The sequence below is a fragment of the Vicugna pacos genome, chromosome 1 (genome assembly GCF_048564905.1).
Source record: "Vicugna pacos chromosome 1, VicPac4, whole genome shotgun sequence".
Lineage (NCBI taxonomy): Eukaryota > Metazoa > Chordata > Mammalia > Artiodactyla > Camelidae > Vicugna > Vicugna pacos.
In genome coordinates this window covers 120,837,280-120,858,982 of record NC_132987.1, presented here as the reverse complement: position 1 = coordinate 120,858,982, position 21,703 = coordinate 120,837,280, and the positions used below count along the sequence as shown (strand labels likewise).

General features: G+C 57.5%; 1 protein-coding gene across 2 annotated transcripts in view; it reads left to right on the top strand.

Moving 5' to 3' along the window:
* Positions 1-5,003: 5,003 nt before the first annotated feature.
* The window catches only part of LOC102536350 (interferon-induced GTP-binding protein Mx2), a 33,042-nt gene continuing 16,342 nt past the window's right edge, over positions 5,004-21,703 (top strand). For both annotated transcript variants that reach the window (XM_072969479.1, XM_072969472.1), the window contains exons 1-6: positions 5,004-5,057; positions 13,275-13,577; positions 14,198-14,390; positions 15,696-15,833; positions 17,864-18,018; positions 19,827-19,965. In XM_072969479.1, the coding sequence (XP_072825580.1) occupies positions 13,329-13,577; positions 14,198-14,390; positions 15,696-15,833; positions 17,864-18,018; positions 19,827-19,965 (874 nt within the window). In that variant the 5' untranslated portion in view covers positions 5,004-5,057; positions 13,275-13,328. The remainder of the gene's footprint in view (positions 5,058-13,274; positions 13,578-14,197; positions 14,391-15,695; positions 15,834-17,863; positions 18,019-19,826; positions 19,966-21,703) is intronic.

Below are 21,703 nucleotides of genomic sequence, written 5' to 3'. Positions count from 1 at the left end.
AGGCGAGAGAGCACAAGAGGAACGCATTTAACAGCTTCGTTGAGCTTTCCTGAAGCTTCGGCCATGCGTTGACTAGCCAGCTTCCAGGTGTGGCTAGAGCAGGGCTTGTCTATCTTTCTCTGGTCCCTCTTGATCTTGATCTTGAGCGGGTCTCCTGGGATGCTCTCAATTTTCCAGGGACCCTCTGTCCAAGGTGAAGTCGCTCTCTTAACCCTTCCCTGAGCTCTGAGGCCGGTATGCCCGGTATGCTGCGTGCAGGTTCCAGCGGATTCTCGGTGTCTTTGCCACTTGCTGTACAATCTCTGCCATGAAGGTGGGTCCGTTGTCGGACCCGATGGAGGTGAGCATTCAAAACCGAGGGATGACATCCCTGAGGAGAGCCTTTGTTACCTCTTTTGCTTTTTCTGTCCTGGTGGGGTAGGATTTTACCCACCCTGTGAAGGTGCAGACAAGAACCAGCAGGTACTTATATGCCTTACTGGGCCCAAGTTCAGTAAAGTCCACTTCTCAATCTTCGAAGGGAGCCAGTCCACATCGTTGTATTCCCATTGGCCCAGTGGGCCCTTGTTTTGGGTTGTTTTGAGCGCGGAGCAAGCAGCGTTGGGAGACTGATGCGCACAGAGTAGGGAGGCGAGAAGTCAGGAAATGCCGCTTTAGGAGGGCCTCCAAAGCCGTTTTTCCCATGTGTGTGGCCTCGTGTTGTTGTCGGACTATGCGATAAGCTAGTCGTTCTGGGATGAAAACCCTTCCATCCATCATGATCCACCATCTGTCCTTTCCTTTTTTCCCTTGTTCAGCCTGTGCCCACTTGTTTTCATCGTGGCTGTATTCTGGGGCAGTGGGTAGCTCTGGCGCTGCCATAATTTTAATTACTGGGTGTTTCTCGGCGGCTTCCTCGCTTGCCTTTTGATCAGCCAGCCTGTTCCCCTGGCTCACAGGGTCATTTCCTTTATGGTGTCCCTTACAGTGAATAACGGCCACTTCCTTTGGATCCCATACTGCCTCCAGTAACTGTAAAATTTTTTCTTTTCTTTTTTTTTTGATTTCCTTTACCCCAGCAGTCAAAAGTCCTCTCTCCTTACAGATGGCTCCATGTACATGCAAGGTTGCAAATGCATATTTGGAATCAGTGTATATATTGACTCATTTTCCTTTCCCTTCCCTTAGTGCCTGGACTGGTGCCCAGATCTCTGTTCGCTGTGCAGACCTTCCTGGGGGAAGGGACTCTGCCTTTATTACCTCTCGGGTTGTTGTTACAGCGTAACCTGCTCGCCGGTGTCCCTTCTGCATGCAACTGCTGCCGTCTGTGAAAAGCTCCAGGTCTGGGTTTTGCAGGGGCTTGTCAGTTAGATCAGGCCTGCTCGCGTACACCTCTTCGATGAGTTCCTCACAGTCATCGTCAGGCTGCGCGTCCCCCTCAGGCAAATATGTGGCTGGGTTTAAGGTTTGCACAGTCTCTAGACGGACTCTTGGGTTTTCACATAGAAGCCCTGGTACTGGGTCATCCTTGTGTTAGTGATCCATTTGTAGCCTGGGCCGTTCATCAGGGCCACCATGGAGTAGGGGCACTTTTACATTTAAAGTCTGTCCCAGTGTGAGTTTGTCTGCCTCGTTGACCGGGGGGCTGTGGCAACGAGGGCCCGTAGACAGGGTGGCCATCCTGATGCCACAGGGTCCAGTCTTTTAGACAAACAGGCCACAGGGCGCTGCCACATTCTGAGTCAGGACTCCAAGAGAAAGTCCCAGTCTGGTCTGGTGTCAGGGGCCCGTGTCGTGCTCACCCCTCAACATCCAGTGAGTCCCTGGGGACTCGGCCCTGCAACCGTTTTCATGCTTCAGTGAGAATGTGTCTCTTCTCCTCTGTGTTGAAAAGAGTCAGAAGCAGCTGGCGGACATCTCCCCAGGTGGGCCGGTGAGAATGGAAGACATTCTCTACGAGGTCAATCAGAGCCTGCAGTTTGACAACCTGATTACAGTTGTTACACACCGTCAAGTAGAAATCATCGTGGGCTGGACAGAGACCAAATATTGGCATATGCACGACAGAGCCCCATGACTGTCCCAGCATCGCTTCAGGGCTGGGCAGGAGCCGGCGCTCCCCCACAGTTGCCGTGACGGCGGCGGAGGCGGCGGCCGAGGTGGCGGAGGAGCCGGGGCCTCGGAGGCTGCTGCTGCTGCTGCTGCGGGCGGCTGCTCCCCTTGACACCATCCGCGGCGCGCTCCAACACTTTCTGCTCCTTTTCTTTGGAGGGCAGGCCGAAATTCCTGACTGATTCACCAGTGGCTGTTCATCTGCTATTACTGTGGAAGCTCTTCTTCTTAATTCTGTTCAGACCATGATGTGATTGAAATGCCTGCGGCTTTTCAGAGTAGGAAGGTGTATGATGGCGCCAGTTGAGAAGGTCTGTGGTGCCAAAGGGTTGATAGCAGAGTACGGGGCGCCCGGGCTGAACAGTCCCGTCCTCCCCAGTTTGCTGTGGCCCTTGTGTCTCCCGCAGCGGCATTTGGAGTGCCGGCGGTGCTGGCCTCCTGGCTTGTGCTGAGCAGAGTCTCCTTCCTACCGGCTCAGGCTGGGGGCTGGGCTCTGTCTCTGGGTCCTCAGGTTGGGGAGGTGGTGACACAGAGGGTGGTGGTGTCTCCAGTGGGACCAGAGATGTCGGTGCCCTGGGGGCATACGGAGGGGGTAAGCGCATCTCATCCTCTGTGTTTCCCTGGAAAATAAGCTTTTCTCTGTCTGTCTTTTTGGCCTGGACTAGCTGAGCTGCTAATATCTTGCATTGTCCAGGTCTATTTGAGCAGAACCGAATCCATGGGGGTAGAGTCTGGGCGATATTCAGCCAGGAGTCAATGTACAGGGATTGATCTGGGTGGCCTGGCATTCCAGTGATTATTCAGTAGACCGCTCGCACTGTTGCTAGGTCCAGAGTTCCTCCTGGGGCCACCCGACTCTGAAGGTTGGCCATTCAAGCTCACACAAAGTGCGGAGCCTGCCGGGGGTCATTTAAACTCCATAGTCTCCTGAGAACTCCGTTTTGAAATTCTTAATCACACAGTCCAGAGCTGTCAGCTTTGATTTTGAGGCTCCCATTATTAGTTGACAGATTTTAAGGCCTATAGGTGTGGGTCTGCTCCTGGCACCCAGGACTGTGACCCCAGTATGTCTGTTTTTTTCCACTCCTCAAAACGGTGAAGTTCTTAAAAAGCTCACTGCCTCGCTGGACCTAATGTCTATCTGCTTGGCTGCAAGCGCTGCCAGTGAGTTAGGGCTTCACGATAGGCAGGTGTCCCTGAGGCTCCCCTGGGTGTGGCTGAGCTCTAGGGGGTCCCTGCACAAAGCCCTCTCTCTAGCCTAAATTGGCAAAATATGAGGCCAGGATGGCCGGCCGGTGGCAGAATAAATGGACTAAAAGGGGACCTCAAAAGAGGGTTCCAGCCAGTGCTGGGGTGGCTCCCTCTGGCTCAGGTCTTGCGGGCTTTACTTTAGACAGAGGGGTAGTATTGAGGCTGGTTTATTAATCACGACAGGGTATTCTGGGGGACTGGTGACAAGGTCACCTCTGAAACTTTTTAGAAGTAGTCTCGCCTTAGTCCCCAAGGGCACAGGGGTCGTTTACTTCTATGCTGTTCTATGCCCCTTTCCCTCCCAGTGTAGCCACCCTGTGCCGGTGTTGCAGACAAGATGAGGGAGGGTTTTTGCTGCGTCCGCCTGGCCGCTCCCCTCGCGGGGACGAAGGTGCCTCTTAGCTTTGGCGGGTCAGTATAAGCCACTGACTCCGATCAATACCCCAAGGGGCCCATACCGCCCCGAGCCCCAGGTTGGTACTCACTTAACTCCGTAGCAGAATGCTGTGGAACTACAAACTCAAGCCTGATCGCAAGCTTCACAGGCCACACATTCACTCGCACAAACATACAGAGGCTATTTGCACATTCCCCTCCCTATCACTGGGGTGTCCCTAATCTAACCTGATCTCTCCGTCCGGAATACCGTCAGATGGGGAGCCTGGAGGAGGGGATCAGCCTCCTCTTCTGTCCACTAGGACAGGATCTGATTTACTCCCTAGGGGTTCCTATCTTGTCCAGACAGCCACCTGGTGAGTCAGTCCATCCCTCCACGGAGTCTGGCTCTGGTTGTAGCCCAGCCACCTGAGGGGGGCCAAGTTTCCATCACGAAAGAGAACCCGGAATACTGTCGTGTGGCGCCACCTCGTTCCTTATCGGAGTCCCGTCCCCTGGTCGGCCGGAGCCACCAGTCCAGCAGCTCAAAGGGCCGGCATGGTTGAATCTCGCTGGGGCCTCCAGAAATGTTACGGAAATGACAGGCCAGCCAAGAAACAAGCACCACTTGGGGGGTTGGAGTCCTCAGATGTATTACGCCGGCGGGCTCAGAGGGGCTTCTGCTCCGAAGCCCTGAGCACCACCAAAACGTGTGCATGAGGCTTTATAGGGTTAAATACAAGCTTGGGGTATTCGGCCAATAGGCATGGAACAGCTGTAGCAGCATCATTATCACGAAAGCAGAGGCAAGGAGGCAGCAAAGCGACATTCCAAGGCCAGATGTGTCTCACTGAAAATTTAGCTGTAAAAAGTACATAAGCAGGGAATCAGCAGACCGACACTTATTAACTTAGATTTACGAGTTAGTCCAGCACAACTCAGATCAGCAATCCGACACTTGTTACACTTAGATTTACGAGTAGGCCCAGCCCGGCTTTTCCTTCACGCCCTAAGTTACCAGATCTCCACGTGTGGGCCCACCCCAAACTCCCTGAGAAGGTGTTGGCAATGCAGAGACTAGGGCCTCGGATTCCTGGGGTGGTCCTAGCCCCCCGTGTGTTCACAAGCCCATCAGAAGACCTGGATGCAGCTGGAGTCTGAGGACAACTGTGTGAGTTTCCAAGAAGTGTGCTGATCCTTCAGTTTCATTTCTGGAGCAGGCTTTCGGTTTCATTTCCCTCCCTGCTGAAAAGGGAGGCACCATGGGGAGAGTGGTTTATATAAAAGAGAAGCAGAGGAAGGGAGAGACAAGGTGCTGGCTCCCTTCTGAAGGCGCACAGGTAAGAGCTGGGGCCCTGCAGGGAGGGCTGCTTAATGATACCTTAAGCACCAGACCTGCCTTTCTGTTAAGAGCCGTTCCTGGTGAACTCGGCTCCTGCTGGGAGGCTGGAGACACACAGAGAAGTGTCTGAAGATGCTTGTGCTGGCGCTGGCCCCAGACGGCCCTGCAGGCTGAGGGCACTTTCTAGAAAGAAAGTGGACGGACTGGGAGCACCAGGGGGCGCCTTCCACATCTAGACAAAGACCTTTCCACCGCAAAGAAGTGGCTTCGGGAGCTTCCGTGGAAGGTGCACATCTTCAGGGGGGGAAGGAGCTCTGTGCTCTGTGACACTGTGATTTACAGTAAGAAATATATTAACTATGGTCGCTGCGCTGTTACATTCCTGCAGTTAATAATTGTAGTTATTGAGCTGCTGAGAGCACAGACCTTAAAAGTCCTCATCACAAGACAAAAATGTAAGTATGAGGACACGAGGTAACTTACCGTGCTGATTACTTCACAATGTAGACAAATGTAGGGAAAAAGAAATGCGTTATCCAGTCTGTCAGTTTTGGACACAGAGCTCCTAAGAGACTTGGAAACTGTAAGTGAGGAGAGCACGTCTCCTGTGACCTTAATGAGGGGACGCGAGGCTGTGTGCTGTGCTCCTGAGACGGGGCTGGTTGCCTGGAGAAGCAACCACATGATGGGGGCCGGCACTTTCAGTCCCACCCCTGACCTCCAGAGAGGGGAGGGGAGCAGGAGACTGAGTTCAGTCACTGCTGGCCAGTGATTTAATCCACCATTCTGTGTAATGAAGCCTCCTTAAAACCCCCAAAGACCGGGTCTGGGGAGCTTCTGGTGAGACTGGAGATTCAAGGAGGTGGCTTTTGCAGAGGGCGCTGAAGCTCCGCACCCCTCCCACACCTGCCCTCTGCAGCTTCCATCGGGCTGTTCCTGACTTACATCCTTTTATGATAAGCCCACAGTCTAGTGAGTAAAGTGTTTCTCTATGAGCCGCTCTAGCAATTTATTGAACACAAGGAGGGGATCGCTGGAACCTCTGATGGATCTGTAGCCAGTGGGTCAGAAGCACAGGTGACAACCTGGACCTGCTGGAGATTTAGCATGTGAAGTGGGCGGGTTGGGAGGGGAGCAGGCAAGCAGGGCTGAGCCCCATCAGGGAGCCCTGTGGCCTCTGACGCCACCTCCTGCTAGACGGTGTCAGAGCTGAGCTCACCGCTTGGTGATGTGGGAAAATCACCCCGGAATCCGTGTGAGCACTGGAGCCGCAAGGCCTGGTCTCAGGGCTTCAGGAGCCCTCTCACTTGTGGCACTGGTGGCCCTCCCCGAGGCGTGCTGGACTCCGGCTCCCCAAGGGGACAGGGCGGCTGGTTTCCAGCATTTGCCAGTCCCTGCTGTCACGGGCACTGGTACACGACTGTGCCTGCAGAGTTTTACTCGGGGACAGATACCGATGCCAAGGCTTCCCAGCACAGAAAGGCACTCGGGGACACAGATTAGGTATGAACCATGATGTGTCAGGGTCCAGGGCTGTCCGGCAAAGCACCCCAGGCCAGAGGGCTCAGTCATCCGAAATGTTCTCTCTCCCAGCTTTGGGGGCTGGAAGTCTGAGATCAAGGCAGGGCTGGTTCCTCCTGAGACCCTGCGTAGAATCTGTCTCTGCCTCTTCCAGCTTCTGGTCATTGCCGGCCATCCTTGGCACTATTTGGGGAAAATACCTCAGGATGCGGAAATCAAGCCGCTAGCAGGAACAAATGCTCCAGGCCACGCGGTCAGCTGTGACCCATGACCCATTCTGGCAGATTTTGCAAGAAAATCAGACATCTGTGTATCTCCCCTGACATTCACGCAGAACCAGGGGCTGAGCCAAGGCGGAGGGAAGGTTTAGACTTGGATCTAAGAGTGATGACATCTTTCTTTCTCTTTCCTGGACACTGTATGGAATCTCAGTGAACCAGACTTTTATTGTGCTTTTAGGAGAAGTTAATTTCCTATTTAGCATGGAGGGAGAGGAAACATCCCCACAGGTCTGAGTGGGACATCACACAGATTCCGCACGAGATGCCAGGTCAGAGCAGAAGTTTTAAATGACTCGCAGGACTTCCCCCGATGTGGGCATGTGCCTGCTCAGCCATGGGACGTCTCCGCAGAACCCGGGGCCAGCACGGGGCCAGGAGGCCAGGCCCGGGGGCCAGGAGCTGGTCGCAGGGCGTGGGATTCAAGCCCCTCAGCCCTGTGACCCTTCTGGGGCTTTGCTGAAGCCTGTGGAAAGCTGGAAACACAAAAGCAAAAACAGCCCATGGGAAGAGAGCCACGGGGGAGGGGCTGGTTTTCAAGACTGCATTTCTGAGCTCCACTCATCACTGATGGGAGAACTTTGCCTTGAGATTTCAAAATCTGACCAGCCGTCCTGTTTCCTCTTTATCAAACTAACACATTATTCACTGTGTTACCAACCTCAGGCTCCTCTGCTCACCACTCAAAAGCCAATAATCAAGAGGCAGGTGTCAGTAGAGAGGAAAGGTGCTTTAATCAGAAAGGCTGGCAATGACTCAGGTCCAGAAGCCATCTCCGAAGATTCTGCTCGGCCAGGACGGCTTTTAGAGGGAAAAGGGGGGGAGGGGATCTCAGTGAAGCGCGGAGGCAGGAGGCTGGGGTCCGCATCTCCTCCACGGTGTGCGGACTGGCTGCCCCGCTCTCCTGGTGCTACCCGGCCCGCGGTCGGCCCGCAGGACTGCGAAGGGGCTGCGGGCGGTAGAGAGCGAGTGGTTCTCCAACTGCTCCCTTCTCCACCCTCACCTGGTTTCACGTGGGAATAAACCCCCAGGCGAGGCAAGACGCCGCGTGCAGTCAGGAGCGCGCAGGTCCGGTGCCGGTTTCCATGTTGCCCAGCGCCCTCGCTCCTCTAATTAGGCCCTTCCGGGGGGGGGGGCAGAAACGGACACACAGGAAGGGGCTGCTGGCAGTCCCCGCCATCGACATCGTCCCTCCTCTACGGAGTTAGGGGAGAAGGCGCGTCTCTGTGACCTCTTCATGCCGACAGAGGGCGCCCTGTCCTCAGGCGGAAGACGATGAAATGCGTCTGCGCACCTCTCTGCTGACAGCGCACTTGCCCACGTGCGTGCGCAGGGAGAGCCAGCTACCGCTCCTCTGAGGCCCCCAAAGGTGCAGATTCTCACGAGCCGTAGTGTTGATCCCGCGCTCGGAGAGCCAGGCCTTGGAGCTGTGCTGGCCATCGGGTCGGCCGGCTCGAGGCGGGGGGCTTGCGTGGCGGCTGCCGCCTGGGCCCCACGCAGGGAGCTCGGGCCCCGCCGGCAGTCGTGGTGTCTGTGCGACGTCTCGGGAACGCGCGTCAGACCCTGAGCCTGTGAGTCCGCTGTCCTCGTCATTAATTGCTCCAGCCTGCTCTTTTACGACGCTGCGAATCTGGAGGGCTCCAGCTTTTCTGCAGACGAGAGGCAGGGGACACGGAGGGGCCTTTGCACCTGGGGGGCCCTGCGGGGCTCTGCTCGGTTCCAGCTGGGTCCTCAGACTTCTAGCCGCGGGACGGCGTCTCCGTTGCTTAACTTGAAGTTCCCTTCCCGTGGTACATGGAAGCAGGGACAACGCCCACGAGATCAGAGAGCACACAATGCTCCACGGGGCCCAGGCAGAGCACGGAGGAGAGGCGGGCATGTCCGCCGCGCCCAGGCTTCCCTCCTGCGCATCCCCCTGGCCTCTTTCCCCGCCCTGTCTGTCCCAGCCTGTCTGTCCACCTGTCTGTCCATCTGTCCCCAATCCTGCCCCCACTCCCTCCTCAGCCTGTGTCTGGCTCTCAGCTCATTCCCCTCCTCCTGCTACATCACAGTCTCCCTGCTTCCCCTTTGCTCTCATGGCAGGTGTCCCCGCATGTCCTCCATCCCGGCTACCCTGAGGGTCCTGGTACTTCGTTCATGGTGCTCCGGCCAAAAGACACACCAAAGAGTTCTGTGATTAATGAGTCACGTCCAAAGAACTCAAAAACAGCAGGTTGTGTGGCGGCCAGCCGACATCTCCGTGCATCCTGGGAAATTCTGACGACCCCACAGTGCACCTGCGAGGTTGCTGAGGTTCCCCAGGGCACCCAGTTTGGGAACTTCGCTTTATAGTCTCGGCTAATTCCCTTTTTCCACCTGTGGGTCGCTCAGGGGCTTATCTGTGATGTGAGGAATCTCAGCACAATGTGGAGGTCTCTTCAGCAGAGGGGGCACTCTCCCTGTGGGCCCGCAGCACGGCTGTCCCTGTGGGGTGACGTCGCTCCCCTGGCTACTCTAGGGTGGACTGGACAGTGGACAGAAACAAGCGGAGGGTCCAGTTTGGGGGGAGGCGGGAGCTGAGCTCAGGCTGCGCTGCCGAGCCTGTGATGTGTGCGTGGGGCCCTGGTAGGCGGACAGCTCTGGGCTCTGTGCCTTGTCGTCAGGTCCAGCTGTACCCCCAGCTCCGCCCTGTGTCTCTCCCCTCTGGCTGTGGCTGACTATAGCCTTGCACAGTAAACCGTCCTTTGCTGGGACAGAGGTCAGCACAGGTCCTTGTAAGTGACGGAGGTTGCTGCCTGAGGCCCAGGGATGAGGCAGAACGACTCTCTCCTCCCCCTTTGCTGTCCCTCGGTCCAGCAGCAGCAGGGAGCCCTCCTCTCCTCTCCTCCTCCCACTCCCTGTGTGGTCCTCTCTGCCAGGTCACCCTTTGCCCACCCGGGCTGCTTCCTCCTCTGGGCTGCTGGCTCAGCCTCTTGTACGTGGACTGCAGCCCGTTGCCCCTGCTCGGATCTAGGTGGGGAGTGGGGCAGGCAGGGCCCCTCTCAGATGTAGAAGCTTTGGGTGAGAGGGAAGGAAGGAAAGAAACCCCCTCCCCATGAGCGACCTCAGAGACACTCGTGGGGGACCAGCCATCTCTCTCCGGCCCGTGTGTGTCCTCCCTGGCGCGTGGTGTCTTCTCCTGCAGCCTCTATCTTTGTCCTGTCAGGGACAGTTCTGGGCTCCTCACTTGCTGTGATCCAGCTGCCGCGGCCTGCCGCTCGGCAGCCCCAGTGTGGATGTTCGTCCACACGGCACCCCCCACAGGCCTCTCTGTGGAGCCCCCACCTCTTCAGCTGCGACCTCTCCCCATGCATCCCTGCCCCACCCACCGGACCCTCCAGCTCCCACCCCCTCCCCCCAGAAAAGGCAGAGCACCTACAGATGTCCCAAGACAGCTCTTGCACGCCCCGCTCTAAGCTGTTTTAAACAGTGCCACAGTCAAACCATAAAACCAGAATAAACTTTGCTGAGGCTCCGGGGATGAGTGTCAAGGAGCAGAGCGATGCCAGAGGCAGCTGTGACCCCTGCCTGCAGTCTGTCCTGGGCCTTCTCACTGCCAAGGCCGAGGGTGCAAGGGACGGACAGTCTCTTTCCGTCTTTACCCAGTGGGAGCGCCCGGTTCCCCAGGAGAGCAGCCTCCTCCAGCCTGGCCCTCTGCAGAGTTCTCTCCCCTGTGTTTACATTCAGGAGGTTAACATAATCTGAATATAATTTCCTTATATTCAGGGGATGAAATAAATCACTAGACATGTTCTGGAGTGCAATTTTATTCATTTAAAAAAAGTGGAGAATTTTTCTTTCATATTTTCTCTGGACACTGGCCGAAGGGCTAGGTGTTTCATAAAATCAGTAATTTTACCCAGAAGTCTGGGGACGGAGGGAGATGCAGGTACTGGCTTAGGATGTGAACACAGAGGTAAAGGCACTCCTTCCGCACAGCACCTTTGGCAGGGCTCCCCCGGGAGCAGGGCTGAACTGGCACCGCCCCTTCACTTAGGGTCCCCGGGCCGTGGGGCTGACCACGTGGAAGAGGGCAGGTGGAAGGCCTCTCCTGCCTCCTTCCAGCCCAAACCCAAGCAATGCCAGGCATTGCCAGGGCTGCCCCTAAGAAGGGAGCTGCCCCTGGGCTAGGCCTTCCCAGCCCCCAGGGGCAGGGGGTGCTCCGCCCAGCTCCCTGAGCTCAGGACCTTTGCACTTGCATTTCCGCCACCAGGAAGGCTCCTCCCCACGTCCTCAAGTTTGTGCTCCTCTGCCACTCAGTTCCCGTTCACAGGCACTCCTCAAACACGGGTTAGGGGAAACAACACCGGACCCAGGAACCATGACCCACCCCCTTTCTTCCAGACCCTCCCTCAGCACCTGGGGTTAGATTATTTGTTTGGGGGTCTCCGGGACAGAATGTCCGGACCTGAAGCAGGGGCTTTATCTGGCTTGGTCACCAGCACACCCGCCTGGCAGGAGGAGCCTGCACGTAGCAGGTCCTTGTTTGGGTTTGCTCAGGTTGCCCTAACAAAGCACCACCAGGGGGCAGCTTAGACAACAGAAATTTATCTTCTCACAGTCTGGGGGCCAGAGTCCAAGGCCAAGGTGCCAGCAGGCTCGGCTGCTCTGAGCTCACTCTCCTCGGCGTGTAGACGGCCGTCTCCTCCCTGTGTCCTCACAGGTCTTTCCTTTGTGTCTTCACTCTTTTCATAAAGACGTCGGTCAGGTTGGCTTAGGGCCGACCCAAGAGACCTCGTTTTACCTTATTCACCTCTTTAAAGGCCAAATCTCCAACACAGTCACACTGGAGGTCGCAGGGGTTCGGACTCCAGCGTATGAACTCGGGGACACAATTCAGCCCTTAACAGTCCTCCAGACATCTTTGTGGAATGAATGAATGAATGAATGAGCCACTCCCATTTTCCACAAAAGCCAGTGGCACACACAAAGTTGTGAACATGCTCGTCCAGTCTGAGGAAAGGCAGAATGCTGGGCCCAGCATTCAGAGAAGGGATTCTATCAAATATGGAAAAGGAGATTGGGGCCACATCTTAAGAACTTTGTCCTGCAAGAAAGGTCTCAGAGGTTTCTAGAAAGGGTAGTCATGCTGAGACCCGGGGTTTAGAAGGAAAAGAGGCCTACTAGGTGGAGAGAGGCCACTGTCGGGCGGGGACGGAGGGCTGAGGGGCCGCAGCTGGACATGGGGTACAAGTGGACCCCCCAGAGTGCAGCTACTGGGGAGGGGCCCCCTCCAGATGCCAGTCCCCCAACTGGTTAGTGCCCTGGGGCTGGCATAACAAACTCCAAACTTGGACGCTGAAACAAGACTTTTATTCTCTCACGGGTCTGGAAGCCAGATGCTCCAAGACGTCCAAGACGCTGGCAAAGTTAGTTCCTCCTGGAGGCCCTGAGGGAGAATCCGCTCCAGGCCTGGCTCCCGGCGCTGGGGCTCCTGCGCCCCCGGGTCCCCTGGCTGAGGCAGCATCCTTCCATCTCTGCCTCCGTCTTCGCGTCGCCCTCTGGTTGTGGGTCTCTGTGTCTCAAATCCCTCCCCACCCCCACCGTCTCTTCTTGCATTTCAGGCCCACTCGCATCTCCAGACCTTCTTTGGAAACATGTGCAAATACCCTTTTCCCAAATAAGGTCACATGCACGATCCCAGGTGGACGGGCATTAGGAGGAGGGCGGACACATTCACCCTCCCGCATCCGCTCTGCTCCCGGAGGTGGGGGGCAGCGGGCAAGGGCTCAGGACCCAGAGTCACCAGCTTGGCAGAGTCCTGACTCAGGCCAGGAACCGGACCCCCCACTTCTGCTCCTTGACCTGGAAAATGCAGATTAGGAGCAAGCACACCCGGTTGTTGTGAAGCTGAGATGAGCATCTCAGAGGGGCGCCGGGCGAGGCCGGCACTCGGTGCCGCCAGCGACTTCTCACAGGCCGGCTCTCTGATGACAGCCCCGTGGGGAAGCAAGACTCCAGCAACCGCTTCCCCCAGACGCCCCAGCAGCCTGAGCTGGCCTGGGGGTCAGCCCGGGTGGTGGCAGGGCAGGGGCTGGCGCCCAAGGGTCCCGGGAGAGACTACCTGTCATGTCTCCATGCCCACAGTCTCCTGTCCCGTCCTGAACCTCAGGTGACACTGGCTCATCAGAAGTCACAGAGGAACATTCAGACTTCCCCATGGAATCGTGGAGGCCCCTTGTCCACAGGGGGCCGGCAGGGACCCCTCTTGTGCTCTGAGCCTGTTTGAGCCAGCCCCTCCCGCGGTCGGGGCTGTGCTGGGCAACTGGTCTGCCCTGCGTCCATGCGCGGGAGGGCGCGCTGTGCGGGGCTGGTGGGGGGCAGGCCTGGAGGGATGAAGGCCCGGGGAGGTCTGCTTTGGGATGTTTGGGTCACATTCTCATCTTGTGTGTTTGCAGAGTTTGCGAAGAAGATTGGAGGAGCTTAGCAGCAGCTTGACGGGGCGACAGTGGATGCCTATGCCCTACCGGTCCCGGCCGCGCCTGACGCACAGTTCCAGTTCTCCCCGACACCATCCCAAAAAAGAAATGGCTTCCTTCCTGCAGCAGCCACCGCCAGTGGGCGCAGGAGCAGGACAGATGATGAGCACCCCAAACTGGCAGTCTGGGGGGAAGGAGCCTGTTTTCTTCGCCAAGGATTTCAAGCCTATCTTTTTGAGTGAGCAGCAGCCAGGAGGAAACAGAGAACAGCAGAGCACAAAGGCAGGTCGGGTGGAGGGGTGGGCAGGAAGGGCACTCCCGGCCACCAGGCCGAGGAGGACCGGAGAGCGGCCACGGGGGAGCCCCCTCCAGGGCAGCCAGGTCTGCACGTGTGGTCCCCCCGGCAGCACGGCTCTCTCCTGGGCACTTCCACCAAGCGCGAGGGACAGTCTCTGGGCAGCAGTGGCCTTCCCAGTCACGGGTCTGGGGGCTCCATTCCTTGTGAGGGGGCCTCCTTCCTGGGAGGTGTTCCTCTAGCTATGACTGCCACTGTCACCATGGCCAGCCCAGCCCAGCCCAGCCCAGCCCAGCCCAGCTCGGCCGTCCCGGGTCCCCCGACTCTCCTCCCTCCGGCAGGGAGCACCACCTCTCGGCAACTCCTCCCTGCTCAGTCGGGCACCTCGTCCTCCAGACCCAGCCAAACGCCCCCCACCGCAGCAGCAGAAGCCGAGACTCCACAGGAACAGAGCACCGGGCCCTCCCCTGGGCACGTCTCCGTCCACCCCTCACCCTCCTGTCTGTAACCCATCACCTGTAGCTGCATCAGTTCGGCCAGAGATTCCCAACGGTGGTGGGAGCCCTGTCAGAGGCCACGACTGTGAAGTCTGTTCTGCCTCCCCCAGGGGCCCGAAAACAGCCTGTTCAGCCCGTACGAGGAGAAGGTTCGGCCCTGCATCGACCTTGTTGACTCCCTGCGGGCCCTGGGCGTGGAGCAGGACCTGGCCCTGCCCGCCATCGCCGTCATCGGGGACCAGAGCTCGGGCAAGAGCTCCGTGCTGGAGGCGCTGTCGGGGGTCGCCCTTCCCCGAGGCAGCGGTAAGCACCGTTGTGCCAGCCTCGCTCTGCAGCCAGAGGCCGGCCGCCTGCAAGCCACAAAGCTTCCCTGGGACCAGGGGTTTCACGGGCTGGTCTCTGGGAGGGACCCCCGGAGGGTGGCTCCCACAGGCCCTGCACGGCGGGGTCTGCAGTGGACGGGGAGGGGGGCTGGGTGTCCCACGCAGCCCTTAGTACCTGGGTCCTCTCCCCGTGTCAGTAGGCATCGCTGGGCCTGTGTTAGTTTCCTTCTAGTGGTCTGTGTAAGCGTATTTCTTGTCTGATGTCATGAATTTGTGAGTTTCTCGCACACGAAGTCTTTCTGAAGAAGTTTAGATCACAGAGTGATAAGACCCAAAGTTTTCTTTTAAAAAAAATTAACTGTGTGTAGAGTTCAAAAGCTGTTTTGCATTTCTGATGTAATCAAATAATTATACAGGGAAAAAAAGAAGAAAGAGGTGGCAGCCGGGAAGAGGGTCGAGGTTCCGCCAGCCTGTTCCCTTCCTCACTCCCATCTCCTGCCAGCAGTGCCCATCCCCCACACCCAACCAGAAACAGGGGCCAGGGTTCGGCCTCCCGGGCACACAGGAGGGTGTGGGGGTGCTGGGGACGGCCCAGACCCTGCGCAGCCCCAGGAACAGCCGCGCCGCCAGGGGCCCTGGCCTGTGCTCCCTTGACCACAGACAGCTGGTCTTCTGCTCCGGGACGTCCCGTGAGATCCCCACCAGCCGGGCTCCTGATGGATGAGAACTCAGAGAGGGCACAGCGGCTCCTCCTCTCCGCCCTGGGTTCAGCCTTCTGGGGAGAGAAGCCACAGGGCAGAGAGTCTGGAGGCCACGGCAGAGACGTGGGGCAGGCAGGGGACCCTGGACAAGTGCCCAGGTCATAGGACAGCCCTGCTGTGTGCAGGTACTAGGGGCTCCACCACAGGAGCCCACCCCAGGCAGCTCAGGGCAGTTCCAGCTTCCCTGGGAACTTGATCCCTCCCTGCCAGGCGCCCCCACAAACCTCACCCTTGGGCCCCGATGTGCACATCCTGCTCCCCCCCCTGCCTACCCCCACCCCCGGCCTGAGAGGGGCCTGGGAGGGCTGGACAGGGTCGGGCAGACCTCTGGCTGCCATCCCGCCTGTCCCGGACAACGCCCGAGGCGTTTCTAGGGCCTGGGGGTAAGTGTGGTGGCCTGGACTGGGCCCTAGAGGGGGACAGAAATTTCAGACCAAGCCTGCGGGGACACGGGGCAGGTCCTGGGGATAAGAGCAGAGGGCACCTGTGAACGCTTCTTTTATGTTTGGGAAACTCTCTCCCAGGAATCGTCACCAGGTGTCCGCTGGTGCTGCAACTGAAGAAACAGCTGCATGAGTGCACGTGGAGGGGGACACTCAGGTACCGGAACACGGAGCTCCAGCTGCAGGACCCCTCCCAGGTGGAGAGGGAAATCCGGAAAGGTAGGGCCCAGGGAGGCTGCAGGGGCGGCTCCTCCTGCCCGTGGCCATCCTCCTCGGGGCCCCTGCAGCTTCACAGGAGCCTGTGCTGGTCCCCTCCCCTCGCCCCTGCCTGCACGCCGTCCCTCCTGGTTGTCTGTCTGATTCTTCCTCTTTCTTTTGGTCTCAGCTTACCTGCCTGCTTTTCCTCTGGGAAGTGTCCCCCGCAGGGTCCCTGCTGGCCCCAGCCACCCTGGCACTGCTCTGATCTGGAGTGGCTGATTGCCTGTGGCAGTGGCTCTGCCCCCAGACGACTTCCCCCAACACTGTCCCAGCCCCAGCCCCAGCCCCCGTAGCCCCCTCTCCCTCCCCTCAGCCGAAGGGTCATTAGTAGAAGCACAGCCAACCCTGGCCTTTGGACAAAACTCACCAGCCCTGGGGATTAGCCTCGGGCAGGCGCAGAATGCTCAAAAGCCTCCGTTGCTCCTGGATTCCGCTTCCAAACCTGCTTAGAGGAGCCCTGGGGGTCACCCTCCCGCAGCCCTGCCCCTCAGGTCCCTGAGTCTGCCTGTCCTTCCCAGAGGCTTCTCCCTGCCCCGCTCCCAAGCTGGGCTCAGCCAGGCAGGCAAAATTAGCCTTGATGCTCGCAGGAATCCCTGCAGACAGGGCCTCTGTTCCAGGCAGACGGGCTTTGCGCCCTACTCAGCCATAAACTCGGCACGTGAGACAGGGATTTTCACGGCACTCCCTGGGCATAACTCCCCGGGAACCGTGTGGCCTCGGCTGGCTCACCAGGGGATCCCTCCCAGGTGGAGAGACGCTGCCCCATTTCTAGCATTCACCCCCACCCCCAGTACAGAGGCTGCCTGCGGCCCTAACTGGCAAATTTCCTAGCGTCAAGTTTATAAAAGCTCTGCCCCCCAGCTCCGCCCGCCGCGCCTGTCCTGGGCGGCCGCGTGCCCCGCACGGCCCGCTGCGCCACTGAAGTCAGCCCTGGGCTCTGCAGCCCCACGAGCTCTGCGGGCAGAGCCCGGAGGGCGGTGGACTCCCACACACCATGGGCGTGTGCTTGGATGAACGTGGAAAGATGAGTCATGAGCAAACCACAGCTAAGGCATCTTTAGAATAGCGTCTTGGAACTCCGCTGCCCTGCTGGTGGAAGTCTGAGTTGGTGTGGCCACTTTGGAAAACTGGCACACTTTTCCAGTAAGGGTGGAGGCATGCACACCCCATGTCGCCCCAGAAGTCCACTCCTGAGCACATGGGCAGCCGACACGTGTGCCAAGAGTCAGGTTCTAGGATGTTCATAGGCCCCACTGTAGACCCCCCAGTGTCCGTCCACAGTTGACTTGATCATGGCACTGGGTGGACGAACAGGCAGCAGTGAAAAGGAAGCAACCTCAGCTACCAGCAGCAGGACGGGGACCACGCAGGCCTCGTGGGGAGCGGGAAGCCAGACCAAGGGGTCCTGTGGTTCATGATTCCATTTGTGATTAGGCGAGACCACGTGAAACTGCTGTTCTCGTAGGTCAGAGGTGGTCGCCTCTCAGCAAATTCACTCGGCCCAGCCACGGATAAAGTGCAAAGTGCGCAAAAGGGCCCAGGCCAGGGGTCATCCTTGCTGGAGGCTGATGCCCGACAGGGAGAGAGCGCCTTGGAGGGCTGCCCGTGCTCTGTGACTTGAGCCGTGTGTTGGTTACACCTGTGAGTCCCATCTGTGAAACTCACCGAGCACCTGCTTAGACGGTGGGGACTGTCCTGTGCGTGCGTGACTCCTCAGTGAAAGGTTACAAAAGTCGTACCTTAAGCAGCGACGATGAACGAGGATTGAAGCAGGGAAAGTTTACAGAGGAGCAGCCCTGGCTCTAGCCTGCCCCGAGCTCTGTCTGTAGAGAATCAGGCACTTAATCCGGCCTGCGCCTTACGCTGCTTCCCTGCCCCTCAGGGCTGTTCCCGAATACGGGAGAAGGGCTCAACGGCCACAGTTGCAAAGTGCTTTTGCCGGGCCGGGCGGTCCGTCTGGACTCTGGGTGTCTCCTCTCTGGTCTCCGCAGCCCAGGACGCCGTCGCTGGGAGTGGAGTTGGCATTAGCCACGAGCTCATTAGTCTGGAGGTCACCGCCCCTGAGGTTCCAGATCTGACCCTCATCGATCTTCCCGGCATCGCCAGGGTGGCCGTGGGAAATCAGCCCCAGGACATCGGGCGGCAGGTGAGCCTTTCTGGAACTTGGGAATGGGCCGTGCCACGTTGGGGTGGCTTCTGCGGCCTCTGCCGGCAGCCCCGCGTGCTCTGGTGCACCTCCGCAGCCCTCCCTCTGAGCGGCTGTGGAGGAGACTGGGGTCGGACCTTCTAGGACTGGGGGCCCACACTCAGGTTCTGAGAAGGGCCTGGCAGGTCATGGAAACAGGCAAAGTTGACTGAGTGTTTCAGGGGACAGCTGACACCTCACTGAATGTTGTCGTGTGGGAACGTCAGCCCTGTCTTACTGCTATCCTGATACTCAAAACGTGCCGGAACTTTGGTTGTTACATGAGATCTGCTAATTTTAGGAAGAATTAAAAAATCATTACTATGTGAGTGAGTTGGAACTCAGGCTGTGATCTCTGGTCTGAGGCAGAAAGGCCAGCACCATGGACCGAGACGAGAACAGGCTCACCTTGAAGCAGACCTTGCCTCCTGATGAGGGATTCCTGAAAGAGGCCGGGGGCTCTTGAGCCAAGCACAGGGTCATAGGACAAGGAAACCGGGAGGAAGCTGTCATCTATGAGGTGCTCCCAGAAGGTGATGGTCACAGAATCAGGGGACAGCAACTTCCCTCTGTTCAGAGGGGTGACCCGGAGGCTTAGCCAGGTTTGGGGTGAGCAGGGCACTGAGCCCTGGGGCACTGAGTGGTGCCGGATGGGAGGAGCTGAAGGAGAATGTGTCCCAGTGGACCAGAGGAAGGGGGTGTGAATGGGGCCGAGAAAGGCGGTGCTCAACTGAATGCCCAGAGCAGGGCTGGACCTCGACCCTGTGCCCGCCTTGCAGGTCCACTCCCTTCCGCTTTCTCTCTACTGAGCCTCTTGCAGCCGAGGCGTTTTGTCAGTTTTTCCCCTCGTTAAATGCCATGTGTCCTGCTCCCCCAAACAGGTCACTGTAGGGACGTGCTTCCTTCTTCCCCCTTGAAAGCAGCGCTTATAATGAGGAAGCGTCCAGTGGGGAGGTGAGCGTGTAAGTTGGTCAAAACCAGGATGTAACTGTCTGTGTGAAGCTAGTGTGTGCTCATGTGATGGAAATTTTCTATTTTGTGGCTGTGCCTACTATTTTCTGTGCACAACTTGACATTAGACGGGATGTCAGCTGGGCAGCACTAAGTGTGAGTTATACCAAATATTAGGAAACACACCCCAAGGTGCCAGCCTGCTCCACGGTTATTGGTTTGCATTCTCCACGCAGGGAGTTAAAGGCGTATCTGGCCCACGTCTCCTTTGTGCCTGCAACGTCTAAGAAATCTTATGACATCTCCCTAATTCTAATGAGCTAGACGCCTCCCGAGAACAAACTGCAGAAAAAGTCATTGGTTTTCCGCATAAACAAGGGTGGAGACATTACTGACGTCAGCTGTCACGGGGGCTGGCACTGAGCACCTGCCGCGGGCTGGTGCTGGGCTCTGCGTGGGGACGTCCGGGATCATGACAGGGACGCCCCAGAGGTGTCCTTCTGGGGAGGACACAGCACACACACACCACTCTCATCGAAGGCAGTCTCAGGAGCACCACGGGAGATATCTGGAGAGGAAGGGGGTCTCGGGGGTCCGGAGGTCTTCGGGAAGGAAGAAACACTGGTGATGAGCTGTGCAGGATACGCAGGACGTCAACAGAGGACCCAGGAGGGCAGGTGGGCGCACACTCCCGAGGAAGAGGACAAGCCAGGGCCCAGAAGTGGGACAGCTGGGCCGTGGTCTGGGTGTCACACACATGTGGCTGTGTCGTTGGGTGATCAGAGATGAGCTCTTCCTTTGTGATTCCCTGGCATCAGATCAAGGCACTCATCAGGAAGTACATCCGGAGGCAGGAGACGATCAACCTGGTGGTGGTCCCCTGTAACGTGGACATCGCCACCACAGAGGCGCTGAGCATGGCCCAGGAGGTGGACCCCGATGGGGACAGGACCATAGGTAAGAAGAGGGAACCCAGTTCTAGAGGCCGGGAAGGGCGGGGCGAGTCCTCGTGTATATGGAAGGCCCTGGGTGGGAGCTCTGCCGGGGACGCCCACTCCTGTGTTGGGTCTGAGTGCTGTTCCCAGCGGGAGCTCCAGGGGCTGGGGGTCACAGCCAGGGTGAGACGTGTGGCCACAGTTGGGAGGTCCTTTGCCCTCCTTCCTCTTGTCCCTCATCTGCATTCTCAAACCGTTCCGGATGGGGGACGAGAACGTCCACAGTGGTCCACAAGGGAGAAAGTGCCTGGCCCATCAGCTCTGCAGTCCCACAGTTGAGTTCTTATGACTCCCTGGGGATGGGAAAGCCCTTCATAGAGCCCGGATGAGCATACTCAGTGAGCACACGTCCAGGCGTGCCCTGCAGCACAAGGTGTCTGCAGAACTCACATTCAAGCACAACTTTTTGTTGGGGACCTGGGTTCCCTTATATTCCTTTCGTTAAACAGCCACCCTGGAAGGTATTACAGGGGACTTGGCTTAAGAACACAGACTGCTTGGGTTGGAAGCCATGTCCTACCACTTACTGGCCGCACACCCTTAGGCAAACGGCAGCTCCTGTTTTTAAAGTTTTAATATTATTACCCAATGTCCCTTCTTTACGAGTCATCGCACCTACCCATAGCGTTTTCCTTCCTGACAACTGGCAAGTCATTTCCCTTGACTAAGTGGATACTCAGTACATACCTACCCTTTATCCATTTTTATTTTCCCAAACGAGTTCCCAGTTTCCCAGTAAGGATGGACACAAGCCGAGGGGGGCGCGGCTCAGTGCAGTGTTACTCCAGGCCAGACCACGCGTGCTCCCTTAGCTCCTGCCCCCTACAGGCGTCTCAGACACATGGACACACAGAGAAAACGCAGGTCTGGGGTCACCAGTCCTTGTAAGTGCAATTCCTGTCTCTTCTCACGATCGTAAGTCATGAGGGATGTCCTGCTGACGGCCGCGGCAGGTAACATCACCTGCCCAGTAGGTCGATTTGGATGTTGACATCTCTGTAGAAACTGAGTAACGCTTCTTATTAATCGTTGTCTGTTCCTCTCGTTAGGCATAAACTCCGATAACCGAAGGCTCTCACTTAATATCAGCTGCTATTAATATGAATTCACCAAGAACTGCAGGCGTAGAGGACACACAGTCAGACCTTAGTGCGTCCCAGACAGTATCACGGTGTCCCTGCAGGCTTTCCATCTGCACTCCAGGTCAAGTGCAGCGACAGAGACAAGTGCGCTGGGTTTAAAAAGAAAAGGGAATCCCCACCCACGTGCACAGCAGCATTCTTCACGAAAGCAAAAGGTGGGAGCAAACCAAGGGCCCATCAAGGGAGGAGTGCACAAGCGAACCACGGTGCGCACACACAGTGGGGTGCTGTCCAGCCTTGAAAAGGAAGGACATGAAATAAGCCAGTCCCAGAAAGATAAATCCTGTAGATTCCACTGATATGAGGAACCTGGACAGATTCAAAGAGACAGAAAGTAGAATGGTGGTTGCCAGAAGCGGGGAAGGGGAATGGCAGTTAATGAAAGGGTACAGAGTTTTGGTTTTGCAAGATGAAGAAATTCTGGAGCTGGGTGGTGGTCACGATGGCACGGCAGTGAGGCTGTACTTAATGCCACCCAACTGGAGTCTTAGAAATGGCTACAATTGTAAACTTGGTTACGGGTATTTCACCATGCTTTACAAAACAAACTTGAGAAGT